The following is a 19,655-nucleotide window of genomic DNA, read 5'->3' as shown; positions in this document are numbered from 1 at the left end:
ATGTTGCCTGATAAACCATCGAAGAAATAAAAACCAAATACCGATAGCAGCAGCAGCAGCAGGAACTCATCACTGCAATGCTTTTGGACACTCCCAAACACTTGGCCTTTCTAGGACCCGTCACCTCTCTGCTGTTACAAGATGCATGTCTGATACTGTTATTGTAAAAGCCACAGATGCTGCAGCAATTGCTTATCATGTGCCTTCTGATCCGAAGTTGCATTTTGGAAAGCTGCCACTACTGTAATGCGCTAGAGATTTCAATACCTTTTGATCCATTTAAACTGAACAAAACCAGTTTGGTTTCCCAAATACAGGCCATAGATATGAAGGAGTGTCATTGTGTGGAAATTGATGGCTCCTTTTCTGACAGCCATTAAATAAACCACTGTCCTCCTGCAGATGGCAAGTTATTTTTTGCTCTCCCTGGGGGATAGTCCACATTGGAAGCCTCATGCCTGCAGGTAACATTGTCCAAAGTGCTTTACTTTTTATTTATTTATGTATTTAAAGCATTTATATATCTGCCCATCTTATAATCAACTCTGGGCAGCACCAATCAAAAGTTAAAATCAAAAGCATAAAAGACACTACAGCTATAAAACTAAACACATTAAAAATAACAAAAACCTGATGTCAAGTTAAAGTTCCGAGGTGGTAAATGGCAGGGGAAAAGGATCCAAAAAAGATTGGTGCTGTAGATTGGATCAGATACTATAGTCAGATACAATGCAGGCTAAACTGTTTGTCAGAAGGATTATAGTTCCTGTCTTTCTGGCCTGTATCTAGTATATGAGCTCAGAATACTGTCATTCTTGCCTGGCCTTATAAAACGGAATCATAGGATCTTTCCAAGCAGTTGTTAATATGCCTTGTTTGATTTCCAAACTTCTACTGCGACATCCCTGCCATTCATATGAACCCAACACCTCCTTAAGTGTTATATCAATGATAATTACCACATGTTTACTCTCTCCAGCAAAAGCTTCTTGGACGTAAAGCCTCCCCACAGCATTCCCCATAATGCCGTTGACGTAGTTTGCACAACGGCGCCAAATTGCAGCATCTGAGGTTGTGCCGTACAAAACCTGTAGAGCATAAACACAAATCACTTATGCATGTGGCAACAAGCAAAAAACACATGAGTTTGGAAACAGTTCATGTCCTCCCTGAATGCTTTTAATCAGTGTTTAATGAAAAGTGTTTGTGGATAAGGGATATTTAAAAAGTGGGTTAGTAAAATGAGAAAGCGTTGCTCTTTGCATTATTTCAGGAGTTTGGAGAATGTCAAGCAGATTCAGCAAGATGAGACTATTTGTGCTTCTTTTTCTTTAAGTGCAATTTCTTGAAAACTGTAGAAAAGCATATTTTATTTGCTGCTGCCTCACAGGCATCTCAGGCAAAATAGCTCTCCTTAGAAGAAAGGAAATGATTCCAATAAAGATAAAAGTTATCAAGGCCTCAGAAGACTAGCGAATAACATGATCCTTATGTTATGGAATATTTATTCTGCTTTTTGATATTATCACACCTCCTCACTTCTTCTTTCTCCTCCTCAGATATGAAAGAAGATATAAAGCAAATAGGACTTAATCATAAACTCAACACTCTGGAAACAAGGAATGGGCAGACATTTAGCAAAGAACCAGCTTTCAGGGAGAAGAGGAACCGTGTGAATTTGATAACATTGTCCTGCAAAAAAAGCTCCAGACAGCTTCAGAGATTTGCCTGCAATCTTTTACAGTAGATGAATTCTGGCAAAACCTGAAAAACGAATGAAAACTGCTTTCTGGATTTTATTTTTAATGGTGTTTTAGCACTAGGTTTGGTGAAGGACTGAAAGTCTAGGTTGTGATACAGGAATGTAATACGTAGCCCTATTAAATCACTTTCTGGCCAGCTGAGTTTTACCATAGCATTTTTGTCTGATACTTTGTTTTGAGTTTTGAAAATTATGTTACTATGAAGGGGCAATTCTGGGTTATCTTGCCTTCACAACATTGGTGGCTATATTGTGTGCATTTATACACATCTAAGAAGGAACAACCTATTTTTCTTCTAAGTGCAGGCAACTGGCCTGTAATTTGTGCACATAAAAAAGTCAACAATTATTATGGTGAAATCTTTCTGTATCTAACAAATGGGTAATAGTGACCTGCTGTGATATTTCAAACAAAAACATTATGAAAATTGTTTCCACATGCATTTCCCTTACTACAGGATAAGAAGCACCATATGCTGTTTCTGTCCATTTCAACAGCCTGCACTCGGAGACTGAATATTGGAATGGTTTTATAATTTATAAAACACCCAGCATATCCAAAATAAGAGTGTTTTAGAGCCAAGCTTTTCCCCTTGAAATATTGGCAGGTGCTTGCAGGATTTTCACAGCTTCTCTGGGGTGAATCATTGCATTTTAGACCTCACTGAGGTCTCGCCAACCTTCAAACTGATTCTGTTGATCAAAGCAAAACATTGCATGTTCCTGGATGAAGTATCAGAGCTCTGCTTAAGTAACACAATGTTCCATAACCTTGGTAAATATTCTGTAATTTAATTAGCCTTTTGATCATGGTTCTTTTCAAATCTGTTGCAGCCCATTTTATTTTTGTAAGGGACATACAGTATGCAACCCTTGTAGATAATGGGCCATAGCTGTCCTTTGAGTCATATCCTGGAAGCCATTCCCCAAGAAAACCCAATGTAGATTAGGATGAATTGAGGAGACCTGTGACAGGAGTTACTTCTTTAAAGTAAATAAATATTTATGTAATTTAATTGTTAAAGTTTGTTAAAATAAATACAATTGTTTAATTAATATTTACATCAATGTAATTAAGTATGTATTTAATTTTGTATGCCTCCTAGAGTCACTTCTTCTGTTGGTGTGGGTGGGTGAGCTAATCTCATTGGGATGACCTAGTTCCTCAGGTATACTCGACCCATGCCATGAAGGACTTTAAAGGTGATAACCAACAACCAACTTGAATTGGGCCAAGAAATGAACTGGCAACCAATTGCAGCTTGCAGAACAGCAGTGTAACATGAGACATCCTAGAGGCCCCAAGAACTTCACACACAGCTGTGTTATGCACCATACTTCTGGATTGTCTTTAAGGGTAGCCCCATGTATAGCATGTTCCAATAGTTCAGCCATGAGATGACCAGGGCTAGGGTGACTGAGCAAAGGGATTTCTGATCCAGGAAAGAGCACAACTGGTGTACAACATTGAAGGCCACTGAGAGGTCAAGGAGAGCAAGGATGGATGCACTGCCCACATCCTGCTCTCACCAGAGATCATTGACAAGTGTGACTAATACTGTTTCTGTCCCATAACTGCCTGAATTGAAAGGGGTCCAAATAATCTATTTCACCCAGGACCCTCTAATGCTGCTGTGCAACTGCCTTCTCTACCATGTTCCCTAAAAAGGAAAGTGGACAGCTGGATGGAAATTATCCAGACAGGTAGGATTAAGAGATGGATTTTTTTTGAAGAGGAAGCAAGCTCTCAAAAGACCCAGAAATGTCCCTCCTGCCCTGAGGAATTTATCATTGCCTAAACCCACTGACTAGCCCTTTTCAAAACATGCAGCTCCTTCATGAACCACAGGGAATATCAAAAGCAATTGGTTGAGAGCAAGAGAGGCCTTCACAGGTACAATCCTGCCCTGGTTGCCCTTTGGTTCCAGGATGTAACCAGAGTTTTGTCAGGACAGTGCAGCAAGTACTCCTTGGATTTCCCCAAACCTCTCTGGAATCCATTTGCTAGGGTGGACTGCTTGAATGGATCCAGCTTCCCTACATGGAGTCTGGGACAACATAAGAGTCTCTTAAGGTTACCAGGGTATGATTTGACCATGACAGAGGGATAATGACAGATCCCCACCATATCATATTGCCATTGCTCCGATTAAGCAGTCATATCCAACAGGTGACCACTGTTTCAACATTTCAACTTTTTATGGGGTGGTGGTGGTGGTCTGGAAGCTATATGCAAGGCTTTCAAATGTGACATGTGGGTTGTATACCCTTCTTTTTGTGTGTTAGATATTGGTTGAAGAAGCTGACTTCACGATTGATACTGTGATTTTATCATCATCAATCATCTACCTATCATCTATCTATTTATACCTGCTCCTTTAATCTTATATGAACAGATTTAAGTAGTCACTAAATTCTGCTCTGTGTACAAAATAGTTTGAAAATTATTTTGTTTCTTAATAATTATATACTGTAAATAATATGGCAAAGATGAAAGAACTTCAGAGAAATGTTATCAGCAAAGTTCAAAAGAACAGTTAGGACTCCTACACTAATTTTCTTGAAGATGGATTTGCCTGTTCTATTTTACTTCACTTTAATTTTTGTTGTCTTTTTGCGATATATTACATAATGTAATATTTAACAGAACACCACCATCTTCCAGCTTGTAAACTTAATTTTCCTCAAAATATAATTACAATTATGTCATGAGTTAGAGAGAGTGAAGACTACATCCCAGCCAAAGTTAAGCTCTTTTTGTCTGCAAAAAACAGTATTCCACTTAAAATAAGTACTTCATTTTGGCTGAATTGGATCCAACCCTTCAACAAATCACAGAATATTTGAATTGGAGAGAATTCTAAAGGTCATTTAGTCTGTCCTATACATTCTTATATATTCTGAAATCTATCCATCCTGTTCAATTTATTAAAAAAAAACATTTACAAACTTATGAATGGGCCATGATTTTGTATCTACAACTCTAGGACTTCCTCATAATGTTGAAAAGGGAGAAGGTGGTTCAAAAGGGAGAAGAAGGGAAGAAGAAGGGAGAAGAAGGAAGGCAAAGTTCAACAATATTCAGAAAGCCGGAGGTCCTCATTCCAAGTATATTTTGGAAAAAAGGATGAAATAAATTCATAATTGCTTATTTTGCATGTTTGATGAAATTCAGAGAACTGTTTGTTCCTGAGACCAACATCACAATTGTCCAAACATGAAAGGGGTGAGCCAAACGTGAGCTACCAGCCAATATTTTCAAATTACTGTCTAAATATCAGAATGGCTACAGAAATATCAGGAGTTATATTCAAAGGTTAAGTGTAAAAAATGAATTTATGGATTTCTGTACCTTACGGAAATTATTCCTTGTGTCCTTGTAGTCGCGACTTAAGCTGCTCACCATATCCATGATATATCTCCAACTTATGTAGTTTTGAATTTCTCTGCATAATAAAGCAACAAGAAGCACCATTTGTTGCTAATTGTAGAACTACAAAATAAATTGGCGTCTTCAAAAAATAAAAACTTAAAATGCATTTGGCATGCATACCTGGCAGTGTAATTGGAAATAACAGACTTCAGCTTCCCTAAATAGTCTGGAGCACACACAATTATGTCGTCTGTATCTGTAACTTTAATTGCCACTGTTTCCATTATATTATTTACAAATTTTAGCCAGTCAAATGTCTGTGGGGAGAAAGAAATGTTACGTAGGATAAAACACTCGACAATGTTACTCTTACCATTAAGTCTTTATCATTGATTCTGCCAAATACATTATATGCTTTAGGAAGACTGTTGGTCTTTTTTTAGCTGTGTTATAACCATTCTTTATATTACATTTACAATATAATAAGGAAATAAAAGAAAACCATGCACAGTTGTTAACAGCATTCAGAAACAATATATCAGAGGGGAGAGGGATGTACCCCAGACTCATTGCAAGACTATTTTAATTGTAGTGTGTAACTTTATTGAACTGGGATCCCATTCCCAAATGTTTTAAGGACTTAAATCCAGATATTGGTTTTAGGAAGTGCATTCACAGAATAGAACTTTATCAAATATCTTCTCCTACCCCCTAAGCATCTGACAATATGACAAATGTCTTTTTCTCAGCCACTAGCTACTATGTCTAGATTCCATACCGTGAGTAACTCCTACTTCCAGATACAATACATTTGAATGTTTGTATTTCCTATTTCAAAAATTAAATAGTGCCTTAAAGTTTACTCAGCGCTTGGGATGTTTTATATATTGTTTGAAAGTAGGCATATGTAATTCACATAATGTGTGGTAGAAGCAAACATATAAAATTACCTAGATGATGATGTTACCTAAGTTGGGTATTGAAACATCTGCAAGAAAATAACAACACTCAGAGAGCACCAAAGGCCCTTCATTTCAACCCTGAGCTACAAATATTCTCCTTTGTTTGTAACATAAAGTTGTATATAAATGCTATATTTTAAGGTTACAAAAAGACTGATGTAGTTATATATACATTTAACCCTCCATATTTCCTCAAATATGGACACTCCCTTCTATAGACAATGAATTGACTTTACATTTAGTACCAATAAAGGAGAATATTTGTAGCTCAGGTTCTTGGTGCTCTCTGAACTTGCTTGCTTGTTTTCTTTCAGATGCTTAATCATTACTCAAACTAGGTAACATCATTAGCACTGATGATGTTACCTAGTTTGGGTAATGAAATATCTGCAAGAAAAACAAGCAAGTTCAGAGAGCACCAAGGATGCCTCCACATTTAGTGGCTGGATGGATTAATACCTAAGTGGTATCAGCTATCTATACACTATTAGGACTCTCTTATCTGATTGTCTCTGTGTAACCTACAATTGGGTGAAATGATGCATTACAAAGCATCATTTTTTGAATCAAAGTCCCTCAAATGGGCTAACTTAAGGAATGCATCCAAAATCCAGAAGCCATTATTCCCATTGGCCTGAAATTTCAAGGATCTTCAGACCAGTTATAATGACAAACTTATGTCCAACCTTCAGCAATGCTATCTGACTGTAGTCACCTGTAGTACTGTGTTTGTGATTTCTGAACCTCCTTGCTGGCCTCCAACTGCAAAGTGTAATGGAATGCGTGGATGACCTTGGGGAATGGGGGAAAAGATGCTACCTAGGAAACTTAGGAAAAACCTGCCCTAATGGATCAAATAGTTCAAAAGTGATGTCAGGAACTTTGCACTTGTGATATTATGTTAATGTAGCCTTAAAATACAGTAGAATTAGTTCACTTTCTTGTGTTTGTCTGGCTTATGTGGGAGGGCTGATGCAGAGTGGGGGGGAAGCAAGCAGGAAGTTGGAATTCACTCCTGCTCCCACTGCTTTTTGGCTCTCCTATGGTAATTCCGTATATCAGTCCAGGTAAGGAAATATCTCTGAAACAACGAGCATGGGTTGTCTGGATTAAACTTAACTACTCAAGAATATATGTACATTTCAGTGAATTTTACTAACATATTGCTTAACAACTGGCTTATCAAAATAATTTGCATCGACTACTTCATCTTTTTTCATTTGATTTTCTACAGACTACTCCTGTAAACAAATTCCTCATAAGAGAGAAAAAAAAATCCTAAAACCTTTGATAATAACAATAAGCCACTGTTAAACAGTTTAGCTGTGCTCAGAAACTCTTGGCCAACAGGCAATAAATTAAGTTGAATAGCTTTAATTTAAAATTAATGAGCTGTAAAACAATCAAAGGACTGTAGTTCTAAAAGCATTTACATGATGGTAATTTTTATAATCAGACAGACAGCTGTGGTTTGAGGAGGTCTTAGATATGTTTAAGGATTATGCCAAATGTGTTTAGGAACGAAATGAAAGGAATTGTCAGCCTGATTAGCAGTAACAATAAGTATCTATAGTTTAACAGTTTATCGACTTGGGTTTTGAAAACTGACATCAACAGATGACATTTGTAAATTAAATTGTGGCTTGAGAAATTGATATTTGGCTGGGTTCTCCACCTTTTGTGAGATGTGTCTTCTATGACGCATGCCCCAAAATCTAGTTTCCAGAATCCCATCTCATCCTGCTGGCAGCAATGCCGGAAATGCATTCTGTGCTCTTTTGTACATTTGGATGAATCTGATTAGGGCCACCTTGTTTGGTCTGCAAATATCCAGAAAACTACAAGAGGACTTTCAAGAGATGTCCACCTAATGCCCCTCTGAGTGGGTTCCAGTTTGAATGGTAAAGTTATGAAGTAATTGACTTCATGATTTCACAATTCAATGGAGAGCTATTGACTTTGAAATGATTTTCGTGGGATTCTAGCAGGTTAAAGTAAAAAAAAAGAAGCAGCACAAAAATAAACCCAGATAAGATCAAATTACAATTTAAATCCAGTATTAATGGTAACCAGATGAATTATTTTAGGAGACCATCAAGCAGATAATAGCCTTTTTCAGCTGCATACTACTTTCATGTTTAAATTTAAAAAAATTAAAGATGTTTTTTTATTTTATACTTTCTTCAGTATGTCTCAAAATTATGTATGCTGAAAAAATACTGATAATACAAATCAGCTTATTAAACTTAAATAACAAGTCAACAAAAGATAGTCTTTAATCAGAAGATTGACACATCATCTTATTAGAACTTAGTGCCAAAGAATTTAGCCTTGGAACGTAAGTTCTGTTCTTATCCTTTTGTCACATGAACAAATGTGTCCTTATCATGTAAGGGTGATATCTGCCATAAAATGTAGATATGATTACATTTCAATTCATTGGGCCAATGAAACAATTCATACCACTAAACTTTGTCCTGATGTTAAGAATTGATTTGCAACAATGAACTGTAGCTTAATTTCACTGTTCAAATCTACTTGAAGAAGATATACAGACAGATGTAGACTTTGGTATATATATTTCTAGCTAGAAAAGGAAGTAAAGATTTATATGATTATTTTCCAGATAGTTTGTCTCCAATTGCAGTAATATATACATAGCTTGGTTGGGGGGAAAAAGCAGTGACTGAATTGATGGTACTCTTCAGAACAAAAAATAAGGCACAATTTTCATAGGATTTGATAGGAACATACTTAGTACATTATAACCTTTACTAAGTAACTATTTCATGTGATTATTAATTACCAGGAAGTTTATGTCCTGTGACCAGTTTTATTAGGGTATTTGCATTAGATACACACCAGGCTAGTACATTTAGCTTAGTGTTTTGAGTTCAATAGCTTCATCTTAAACTTATTTTTTAAAGTGGGTTACATTGCTAGTCAATGGCAGAAGTTGAAAACAACATGTTTGCTATATTGTACCTGATTGTTTATTTCCATGGAGAAATTTTTTTTGAGATCGCTCATCTTCATTTTGTTATATAGCAAATTTGGATCATTTCTGTCTTCGTCTTTGGTTGTGATCTAGAAAAACAAATTTATACTATAAAAGGGAGTGGCTTTGAAGAAAGAACAGCAGAGACAGGAAAGCAAAAACACCCTCAAAAACAAAACCCTAATACAAAGGGCAAAGCAAACCTTCAAATCAAAGAGATTAAGGCATAAATGACTTGTTTGTTAGTATATAAAAGATAGACGAAAGTATGAACTTATGGTCCATGGGACAGGATCCTAGGGAACACAGAAGCCCTCTCTATTCCCTTGCTGAAGCTGGGGATTATGCTATGCTCTGGGATGAATCTGACCTTGAATACCCCTTACTCAACTCTTGCCAGCTTCTACATCATGCAACTTTCCAAGAATGTAAAAGTCTCAATCTCAGAACACTGAGATTCAAAAGAATGTAACAGAATAGATCCAGGGCAGGACCAAAGGTTCTTCTTAGCATGAGAACAAGAAGTGAGTGGCAATGCGTCTAACTAGACTGCCATTTTGATATATCATATAGCCCTGATTTATAGGTTCAGATCACTCTGTCAGTAATTCTTAGAATAAACTCACTGAGATCAACATTGCTTGTTATGTCTAACCTAAATCCCATTGATGTCAATATGTTTACTCAAAATATCATAAAGTCTAAATCCAAAATGTTTCCAGAGGGAGAATGTGGCAATATAATACAGTACATAGATTTATTAAATACTCAGCATTTTGTGTATTTCTAGAGTCATAAATATAAAAAAATATACAGTCTTTTCTCTTTACTGGAGCAACTGTAACTTGAGTACATGAGCTATGTCATACATTTTTATTATTACTCTTGTAGTATTAATATATACCACTAATATGTATTGAAGGATTATTGTGTGATGCAATAATGTCAAAACAGAAGTCGAAATAGAACTACATATAAAGAATTTATTATCTGTGAATATTTTCCATTTTAATCCAGCCACCTTACGGCCATTGTATTTCAGACCATATCTGAAATACTATCCATATCTGAAATATTATGAACAACTTTCTGTTCTGGAAATCTTTTATGGATCGCACCATCATGGGAACAGTCAGATCAACCTGGTTTAGAATTAAAATGGAATATTTTTGTATTCCCTGGTGCATCCCATCCCCCAAACAAAAGGAAATAGAAATATTTCTTTGATGTATAAGTTTATCTCTATTTTCTCCCTAAAATCCCTGATTTAATAGTATAATTTTGAGGGGAATGAGGGAAAGAGGTAGTAGCCATATATATTTTTTCTTACAAAACATTCTGCATATAAAATAGGAGAGTTAACTTACATTTGCAATTTCTTTCTCAAAAGCCATTATCTTTTCTGCTTCTATAGAAATTTCAGTATCATTGATGGGGAGGTTTCTTTCTTGGCGAATTAACTTTGCAACAGAAATCATGAAACTAATATAGGCTGAACAGGCCTATAAGAAAAAAGAATGTTTTGCTTTGATTAACTTGTATAAAATTATTAAAATATTAATAAAAAACAGTTTAAAATAATTTTAAATATTGTATTATGCTAAGTTAGAGTATACCTTTAATTAACATCAGCCATAATACTGCATGAAGATTTTATTATGAGTATTATTTTAGATTTATAGTGTCCATTTAATCTTATAATTTGTACTGTGGAAGTACTAACTAGTCCTAGTAGTTTCTAAACTATTGCATTAAATCATGAGTTGGGATAAGGCACTAGTTAAAGAGACAGTTATTCATTGTAATCAACCTTCTAAATGTTTGAAGGAAGCTCTTCCATTAGTACTTTGCCTCTTGTTAATTAGTTTTTCTCCTTAGCATGCTGGAATTTGTATACTCACAAACCATATTTGGGTCAACTTAAACACCCGACAGTTTTCTTCATTAATATTGCCTTTTGTGTAAAAAATTTATATTGATGTTAGGATGTTGCACCCAATCATCATCTGTGCACAGAATTAAGAAGAGTGTATCAATCTGTCATCAGTCAAGGCAAGAAAACCATCATAGAAAATCAGCCTTAAGGATATAGAATGATAAAGAAAGTGCATATTCTATTTGGAGTGTTTATATACACCCAATTTGTGTTGGGTAAAATTTTCAATAGACATTTATCTGGGATTTCTTTGCTTTGTTTGAAAAGTGGCATGAATTTACATTAAATTATAATTTAAAAGAAAGCTTTTATAGAATGATGTATTGCTGGTATTTAATATCAGATGAGTTATTTAAGATGTATAAAGGTATGTCAAATGAATGTTGGAAATTAACAGTAAAGAAGGGACTTTTTATCATCTCTGGTGGACCTTCAATAAAGCAAAAAAATAATTGGAGTATGATTCATATTTTAATATAGAAAAATTTGAAAATGAAGGTAAAGATGAAACCCAGAAATTTTCTTTTGGGCCTAATGGAAAAATACTTGGATTATATGTTGACGTATATAATAACAACATCTGTTGACATATATAGTAATCTTCCAAAAATGGAAGGACACTTTGATTCCTACCATGGATGAATGGCTGCAGAAGCTGATGGAGTTGGCTGAAATTGAAAAATTGACCATTTTGATTAAAGAAGACTATGAGTATTTTTGCTTCCACAGGGAGACTGCTTCTGAACTTTGTGCTTGAAGTGGAAAAGAATGAAATGCTGATTTTGGGTTTTACCAATTAGAATGATAGATCCTTATTGAAATGGCTAGTTTATATTATGAAAAAAACCCAAAAAGTTGTGATTTGATGTTAATGACTTATTTTACTGCAACAGAGAGAGTATGTCAGTGCTTCTTTTTCTCTTTCCTAATCCTTTCCCACTTTTCCTCCCCACCTCCTCCCTACTGCTTTCCTATTTACTTTCGTATTTTGTATCTTGTTTTTAATTCAATTAAAAATGTTAAACAGAAAAGTGGCACTGATTCTTCCTTTACACACAATAAAGATAAAGGTAAAGGTTTCCCTATCCAGTTTTGTTCGGCTAGGACACAGTGCTCATCTCTGTTTCTTGGCAGAGGGAGCCAGCATTGTCCAAACATTTTTTTCCATAGTCATGTGTCCAGCATGGCTATACACCAACGGCACACAGAATGCTGCTACCTTTCCACCGAAGTGGTACATATTGATTTACTTCCATTTGCATGCTTTCAAATTGCGAGGTGGGCAGGGGCTGGAGCAAGCTGACAAGCTCAGTGTCTTTAACCACTGAGCCATCATGCCCCACATTGTACCAAATAAGCACACACAGAAAATTAAGTTTTGGGATATGCTGGACAGGTTCTGTAGAGTAGTAAAACAGCATTATCTCTTTCAAATGTAATTGGACTATAAAAATCTGTAGCAAATATACTTTTAGTATAAATAGTTTGTATATATGTATGGATACTCTTATTTTTTTTTTGTTATTTTATTAGCATTTAATGAAGACACTCCTCATTGAGGCTGCCACATTTGTCAGTAATTAGGTTGGTTGAAAGTCTAACTTTTCATGGGAAACTTTTGCTTATTTCTAAACTTGCATTTACCTCTGTGTACAGTCCAGTGCATTCATAGTAATCACGGGAAGGAAGTCCAAGTCTAGGTTGATCAACCTAAAAAACCAAGTTTAAAAATTATCTGGCCACAAATAGAACAACCATTTGTTGGCAGGTAAAAGATTGCAAGCAGTGATATTCACTTTTTAAAGTGCCCCTAAAGTGAGACTTTTTAAGTACAAGAATCTAAGGCTAACAATTTGGAGAGAAAATGAGGAGGGAGGAGAGGAAGAGGGGAGGAGAGGGGAGTAGAAGGGAGAGGAGAGGAGGACTAAAATGGGTACCCTGCCTGACTTCTCACAACTGTGGATGGTTAACAATATGATGGTAGTACCAAGACATAAAAGTTTCACTCTGCTATACTTCCTATAAGAGAAAATAGATGTTCAATTTCTAAGCATTTGTGGAAGAAGAAAGAAGCTATCACTGTTAAGAGTGACAAAGGACAAATGGGGATTCAGTATTCTTAGTAGCAAATGTCATAAGACACAATCAAAAGTAGAACTTCAGCATCATAGGGGTGTGACTATAGTTTGATATCCCAAGTTTAATTAGCAATTAAATAAACCTATATAGAACTAAAAACAAGGGAAAAAGAAATATAGGACAAGTAGCTTATCCCTTTGCTCCTACCAAGTACTCACAAAGGGCATTGTTCTTTATTGGCTGCATTCCCAACCATGCGCACATTGTAATGATTAGTCTGTTACAATAATTTGAACATCAGTTTTAATGGAGAGTCCATAACTGAGGATCACAAAATCGATGGGTAGGTTAATCAGACAGATTCTTTTCAAAATTAGAAAAGTTAATTACTTTTCCTAAGCATATACAATCAAGTAATTTGTGGCAGGATGATTTAAATTCAATTATCAAAGGAAATGAATCCTGACTGTATATGACATGTTTAGCAAAACATTTTTAATAGAAATGAAATGGGATTTACGTGTGCATTACTGATGCATCCTTGCTTGTGAGCCATATTGAAGAATCTACAGCAGGATGATGTATTATTTATATGAACCGACATAAGTCTTTATGGATAGGCAATTTAAAATCCCTAGTTTCTCTAACTATACCAGCCAGAAGAAATGCATTTTTAGACATTTCTAAGAACAACAAACTTACATGAAGTATATGTTGTGAGGAGTTTTTATCATCCGTGCCAACAAACATGCTAATGATGACTTTTCTTCCAAATTGAAAATTTAAATCTGCGATGGATTTCTCTGCATTCCATTTGGAGCCTAAAGGAGTAAAAATGTATAGACAGTGTTGGATAAAGATAACTCCAACTCCACTCTTTTCCATTTGAAAATTATAATGAACAAATAACCTGAATTCACCTACCATGATTCAGGTCCCAGTTGTCTGTTGCTATAGGCCATTCTGAAATGCTGGTCATTAGGTTAATCAGTGGTTGCCCTTTTTTGCTGTTAATGGCAGCTTGTGAAAATAAACATGAATTCCATTAATTACAGGTACAGACTTCTTAAACCACTCAATTATCACAATGATGTATGGTGGTGGTCCTGCATTTCCAAACAAATGTTTCCTGCAGAATCATATCTCACAAGAGAAGGTGGAAAATAAACGAATAGATGGAAGTAACTCGAACTTTTGGTGTTTTCACAGAATATGAGAAGTTTGTAAGTGTCACAAAACACAGCAATGTTACACAGGTTATGATGACATCACAGAAATGAAACAACTTATATAATATGATATCACTTGATGTCATTCCATTTCCTCTCTCCCTCCCTCTCTCCCTCCCACGGTCTATGGTTTCTGGCCTAAGCCATAAAATGATTTGTTTCTCTCTTATGATTAATGGGAAGATAGCAATTATGATTTGTAATTATGGCTTACATAGGCATTGAACCCACCTATGTAGCATTAGTAAACATTGTACATCTGTGCAAAATATTCAAAAAGAGTAATTCAGTCAATCAGTCAGTCAGTCACATAACTTCCTAGTCTCACAACAGAACAACAATACCTGGGTTCCAATGGCATGCCAAACTAAACCAAACCTTAGTGCATGGTCAATAATTTAATTATCAGTAATGTCTACTTTGAATAAAATAATCTCTCCTACTTTTTTTGCTAACCATTTCCTTTATAGATGCCACAAATAGAAGCACCTTATTTACATTCTATCAGTCTTTTCTATGACCTCCCAGAGAGTATCGACAAAATAGATTTAAATTAGTCAAATGCACTATTCCTCTCGAGAATTGAAACAATTAATTAAGAAATATGAACTGAATGCAATACACTGATACTAATGTCATACATGTGAATTTAAATATGCAAAGCATACTATGGTGCCTATAAAGCAATTGTCAGGGTTCTGACCAATGCCCCAATAAAAGCAGGAGCCTCAAACAAAGTTTCAAGAAAAACAAATCAGTTGTTTATTAGGAGCACCATGTCGGCATGGACCAAGTGAAGCCAGCTCTAACTTCACTTGGTTTGCACTTTGCCTCTGACCCTGTTTCCCCCTTCTCCTAAGGTGTGTCATCAGTCACATTCCCCAATGAAGCAATTTTGCTGGTCATAGAAGTAACTCCCTCTGGCCGTTGTGGGTTTCCAATGGAGATGGCCTTGACTTCAGCTGGCTAGCATGTGTTTTGTTTTGACTAAGGTGCAAATTCCTTGATGCAGCTATGAGGCACAATTCCCCATTCCCCTGCCTATGGCACCTTGAGAACAGGTCAGGAAAGCTTCACGACTTGAGAGAATGCAAGAATGAGACTAAAAAGTAGTAAACTGCTCAAAGTTACCTTGGTGGTTGATGGCAAATCAACCAATCAATCAATCAATCAATCAATCAGAACAAGGTTATATTCATTACTCTTAAATGTGGTAATTTAGCAAGCAACTTACTTTCATTTATACAAGATCTATAGAGCATTTTTGCTTTTGCAATAGCTTCTATATCTTCACTGTCTGTCTTCTCAAGAACTTCTGAAAATGATAAAGGTATATACATATATATTACCAAGTGTGATACATAATGTAGGTTATGTTCTACTGGTGTTATGCAGAAGCACACATAATGATAACAATAATGATTTCACTAATTTTAGCCTTATAAAAAAACAAATGAGAACAGAATTCAAAGTTTTATAGTTCAAGTTTCTGTCAGAATTATGAACTAAATTTCCATGATGAAGGGAGAGGCTTATTTCAAGAAAGAAAGAGCCACCACTAAAGTTCCCCTGTGGATTGCAGCAGGTTTCTGCTACCATAGCTATCTTTTACTACAGAAGGTAAATTAAAAAGGTGCTTTTCGAAGCAGGTTGAAGAAGGATCTACTGATTCTTCTTTCCTAGAAGCACCAGTGGAATTTCTCTTGCTATAGGTCCTGTTAGGAAGGAAAATAAAAGAAGCAAAACCAACTTTATACTATATGTTTTAACTTGGTCAGTGGAAACCCAAGTAGAGCTTAGAAATGGGCACTACCTCTGCCACAGATTCTCTTCCATTTTGGACATTTGCTTTGTCCCTCTGTAAATATTCAAAGATTAATGTAATGCTGTTTCAGTTAATGTTTTTATGGTCTCTGTTCCCAAATTATTTTTCTGATTCTCAACAAATTTGACACCTGATACTTCTACTACAGTCCTTATTTGTCTGCATCTAAATATAAAACATACGGCCGACCAGTTTGGACTATCAAGGTTTTGAGCAGTATACTCAACTTGGTAAGCTAACTATCTTCATTCTCATTTTTAGGACAACTGCCCATCCCTTTTGGATCACTGAGTCAGGTGATGCAAGAGTCAGAATGCAATGCAGAGTCTGTTCCACTAAATGAGACCAAGATAATGTTTACTCTTGACCCACTGTTGATGTGGATTTTAGCTGTGGATGTTATTTTTGGTTGTGGCTTTTTCAGCCCCACATTGTTGGGATCTGCTATTATGTATTATCTTCTTTATCTTTTTTGTTTACTCTTGGTCAGAAAAAACTATGACCTTACAGACTTGGATGCAACCTAGTAAATCTTTGAGATTGGTCTTGGATAAACCAGAATATATCTCTTGCTCTTCTGTCACAAAATTGGAATGTATATATAAAAAAATATATCCAAAATTTGGAGTGACTCATCTGTACTACTGACCTTTCAAAACAACTTCTAATTCATCTCTTAAAATATCAAAATTACTATAACGGGAACTTGTCTCAGGTATGATGTGCTTTTTTAACCATCCTCCACAAGCATACTGGTAAAAATTATTGCAAGGTTGTGCTGTTGTATCCATGTTCTCAATGATTCGGGCAGCTGTCATAAAACAAAATAAATAAAGACATATTAAAGCTAATATAATTTTTTTTAAAAAAAATAGTTTACTTTTATCTTTATTGTTATAAAACAGTAACATTAATATTTAGTTTTGTAATGAGAGTTGTAACCAAGGGTGGGATCCTACCAGTTTAACAACGAGTTCGCTGAGCATGCGAAGTGAGCATTTTGCTGAGTGAGGCCAATACTTTGGCTGAATAGACCTAAAAAGGCTCGTCATACTGAACTGCATAGAACAGCCTACAAAGTCTTCTTTGTACTTGTAGCCCACCATAAATATCTTCATCAACCTGTTTTCCTTTGGGGGAAAAACAACTTAATCGACCAAAAACCTATTTTCCTGGCTGGGAAGCTAAATTAACAGATTTGTTCTACATAACCGCAATTAATGCATAGTTACCTGGAAGGAAGAGTTACTGCACTTAGTTTCACATAACACACATTAAAAGTGGGGAGGGGTACATTTAGGTTATAGAATAGGAATGGTTAACCTTGGAACAGATAAAAGAGAGTCAGCTGCTAAGCACGATCAATAACTGATTATAGAAGAAAATGAAATTATTTTTGATCATTGTCAAGAGATGAAATATTCTAACTCAGAAGAATGCCACGTAAAAGAAAATATTCATTTGAGAGGTTTCCACTGCTAAATATATGTTCTCTTTCACTTTCTGACTGTTAAGGGCATATTCTTTCATATGTTAAGAAAGGGATATTTCTGTTTATTTTGGTGACCCAGCACAATTCAAAGACCTGAAAGATTAGACTTCTAAAGTATGAAGAGAATCTCCATGACTGGAGAATGCCCCATATGGCCTAAATTTGCCAATTTAACATATAGATTTAGAAAAGCAGAGAAGTTAGTAGGGCATGCGAGTTGTAATTCTAAAGAGAGATGATGTTATGAAAAAGCAAACATGGCAGTGATATAAAACCTATTATTCTCAGCCTCCTCCCCAAACTGTTTGCTTTCCTATGAATCTTGATTATATATGCAAGCTTTTCTCATTTGTATTTAAATCAATAAAACAATTATTTAATACAGGTGAACAACTGAGTTTTCTATGGATCAAGAGGAGGGAGGAAAATTATTATAGAGACAGGAATAGGTTTAAAGACACAGTGCATACTTAATGAACTAAATATTAGAGCTGCTATACTTGCTGTGCAAAAAATCCCAACAATGGGATACCAAGAGCTCTTAATTCCTTGTTTTCATGTAGTGGTTATCTGTATTTTTGCACTGAAATCTATCATTGTAATTATCACCCACAGAGTTAACAAGAAAAAATAAATATAGACTAAACTATGAAATCTTTCTGCCTTAGTCTACTACAGTGCTTCTCAACCTTGGCGACTTTAAGTCCTGTGGACTTCAACTCCCAGAATTTCCCAGCTGGGAGTTGAAGTCTACAGGACTTAAAGTTGCGAAGGTTGAGAAACACTGGTCTACTACATCAAGCAATGCAACTTTTTGCTTTTTTTGTTTCTTGTTTTTGTTTAGACCTATGGCTGGTTTGTTTAAAATCATTTTCATAATCATTTAATAAAATTAAATTAAATTTGTAAAAGCATGTTTCATTGAAAACAATAATCAAGGTAATGATATGTTGTATATGATGAAGCAAATGTGTTGTCTTGAATTTAGCAACTGCAGTTCCAACATTATGCAATGACAAGATTGGAAACAGCCTTATCTGTCTATCTATTCCTTTATACTCACTGATTTCCCAATATAGTACAGTATATTACAGCATGGATGACACTGCTATGCAACCTCTCCAAGCTGAAGTAGTGGAGCAACCCACTTCAAACTTCGGATTTTAGCTAGTGTCAGCATTTGGCAAAATAGATTTTCAGGTCTAATGGACTTACATAAGGCAAGGCAATCAGCTGGCTATAAACATACAGTAATTATTAAACTATAATACATGGGGAGATTCAGACTTCACCATCCTCATGATTAAATCTCATCGTTTGATTTGATTAACTGAGTAAATTGGAGTTCAATTCCTTTTTCCATGATACCACAACAGATGTACCAGTGATAGATTTGCTGTCTCTTCTAAAGTGATTTGTAAACTTTGTTTACATCTAAATGCCATAAAGGTTCTCTAAGTTCCAAAAAAGAGATCTGAGTATCATAGGACCCCACCCAAATTTCCCAAAGTCAAGATCAAGTTGTAACTTGACAGAGTGAAATAATTAGATGAGTTAAGAGGGTAATCTTATTAATTTTAATTAAATGTAAATCAAACTGAATCAAATAATGTTATTGTCTTGTCCCTGCCCACCTCTTTTTGGAGGATAATTCTTCCCTCCACTTCCAAACATTGGTGTTGGAGAAGGTTCCTAAGAATATTATGGACAGTCAAGAAAATAAATAAATGAGTCATTGAATCCAGAGTTCTTATTCAAGGCACAGGCTCAGATTAGCCTATTTGAGACACATTATGTGACATGTGGCTCAGTGGCTAAAACACTGAGCTTGTGGATCAGAAAGATCGGCAGTTTGGCGGTTCGAATCCCTAGTGCTGCGTAACAGAGTGAGCTCCCGTTATTTGTCCCAGCCTCTGCCAACCTAGCAGTTCAAATACAAATAAAAAAAATGCAAGTAGAAAAATAGGGACCATCTTGGTGGGAAGGTAACAGTGTTCCG

The 19,655-nt window shown here is 35.6% G+C and overlaps 1 protein-coding gene across 3 annotated transcripts in view; it reads right to left on the bottom strand.

Moving 5' to 3' along the window:
- The window catches only part of MME (membrane metalloendopeptidase), a 68,689-nt gene that overhangs the window by 26,736 nt on the left and 22,298 nt on the right, over positions 1-19,655 (bottom strand). For all 3 annotated transcript variants that reach the window (XM_032225939.1, XM_032225938.1, XM_032225937.1), the window contains exons 4-13: positions 16,814-16,975; positions 15,574-15,654; positions 14,035-14,130; positions 13,813-13,931; positions 12,676-12,741; positions 10,463-10,597; positions 9,083-9,184; positions 5,316-5,452; positions 5,115-5,208; positions 960-1,088 (exon numbers count right to left, since the gene is read on the bottom strand). In XM_032225939.1, coding sequence (XP_032081830.1) covers positions 960-1,088; positions 5,115-5,208; positions 5,316-5,452; positions 9,083-9,184; positions 10,463-10,597; positions 12,676-12,741; positions 13,813-13,931; positions 14,035-14,130; positions 15,574-15,654; positions 16,814-16,975 — 1,121 coding nt within the window. The remainder of the gene's footprint in view (positions 1-959; positions 1,089-5,114; positions 5,209-5,315; positions 5,453-9,082; positions 9,185-10,462; positions 10,598-12,675; positions 12,742-13,812; positions 13,932-14,034; positions 14,131-15,573; positions 15,655-16,813; positions 16,976-19,655) is intronic.

The sequence above is a fragment of the Thamnophis elegans genome, chromosome 10 (assembly GCF_009769535.1).
Source record: "Thamnophis elegans isolate rThaEle1 chromosome 10, rThaEle1.pri, whole genome shotgun sequence".
NCBI lineage: Eukaryota > Metazoa > Chordata > Lepidosauria > Squamata > Colubridae > Thamnophis > Thamnophis elegans.
This window is presented reverse-complemented; position numbering and strand designations above follow the sequence as displayed.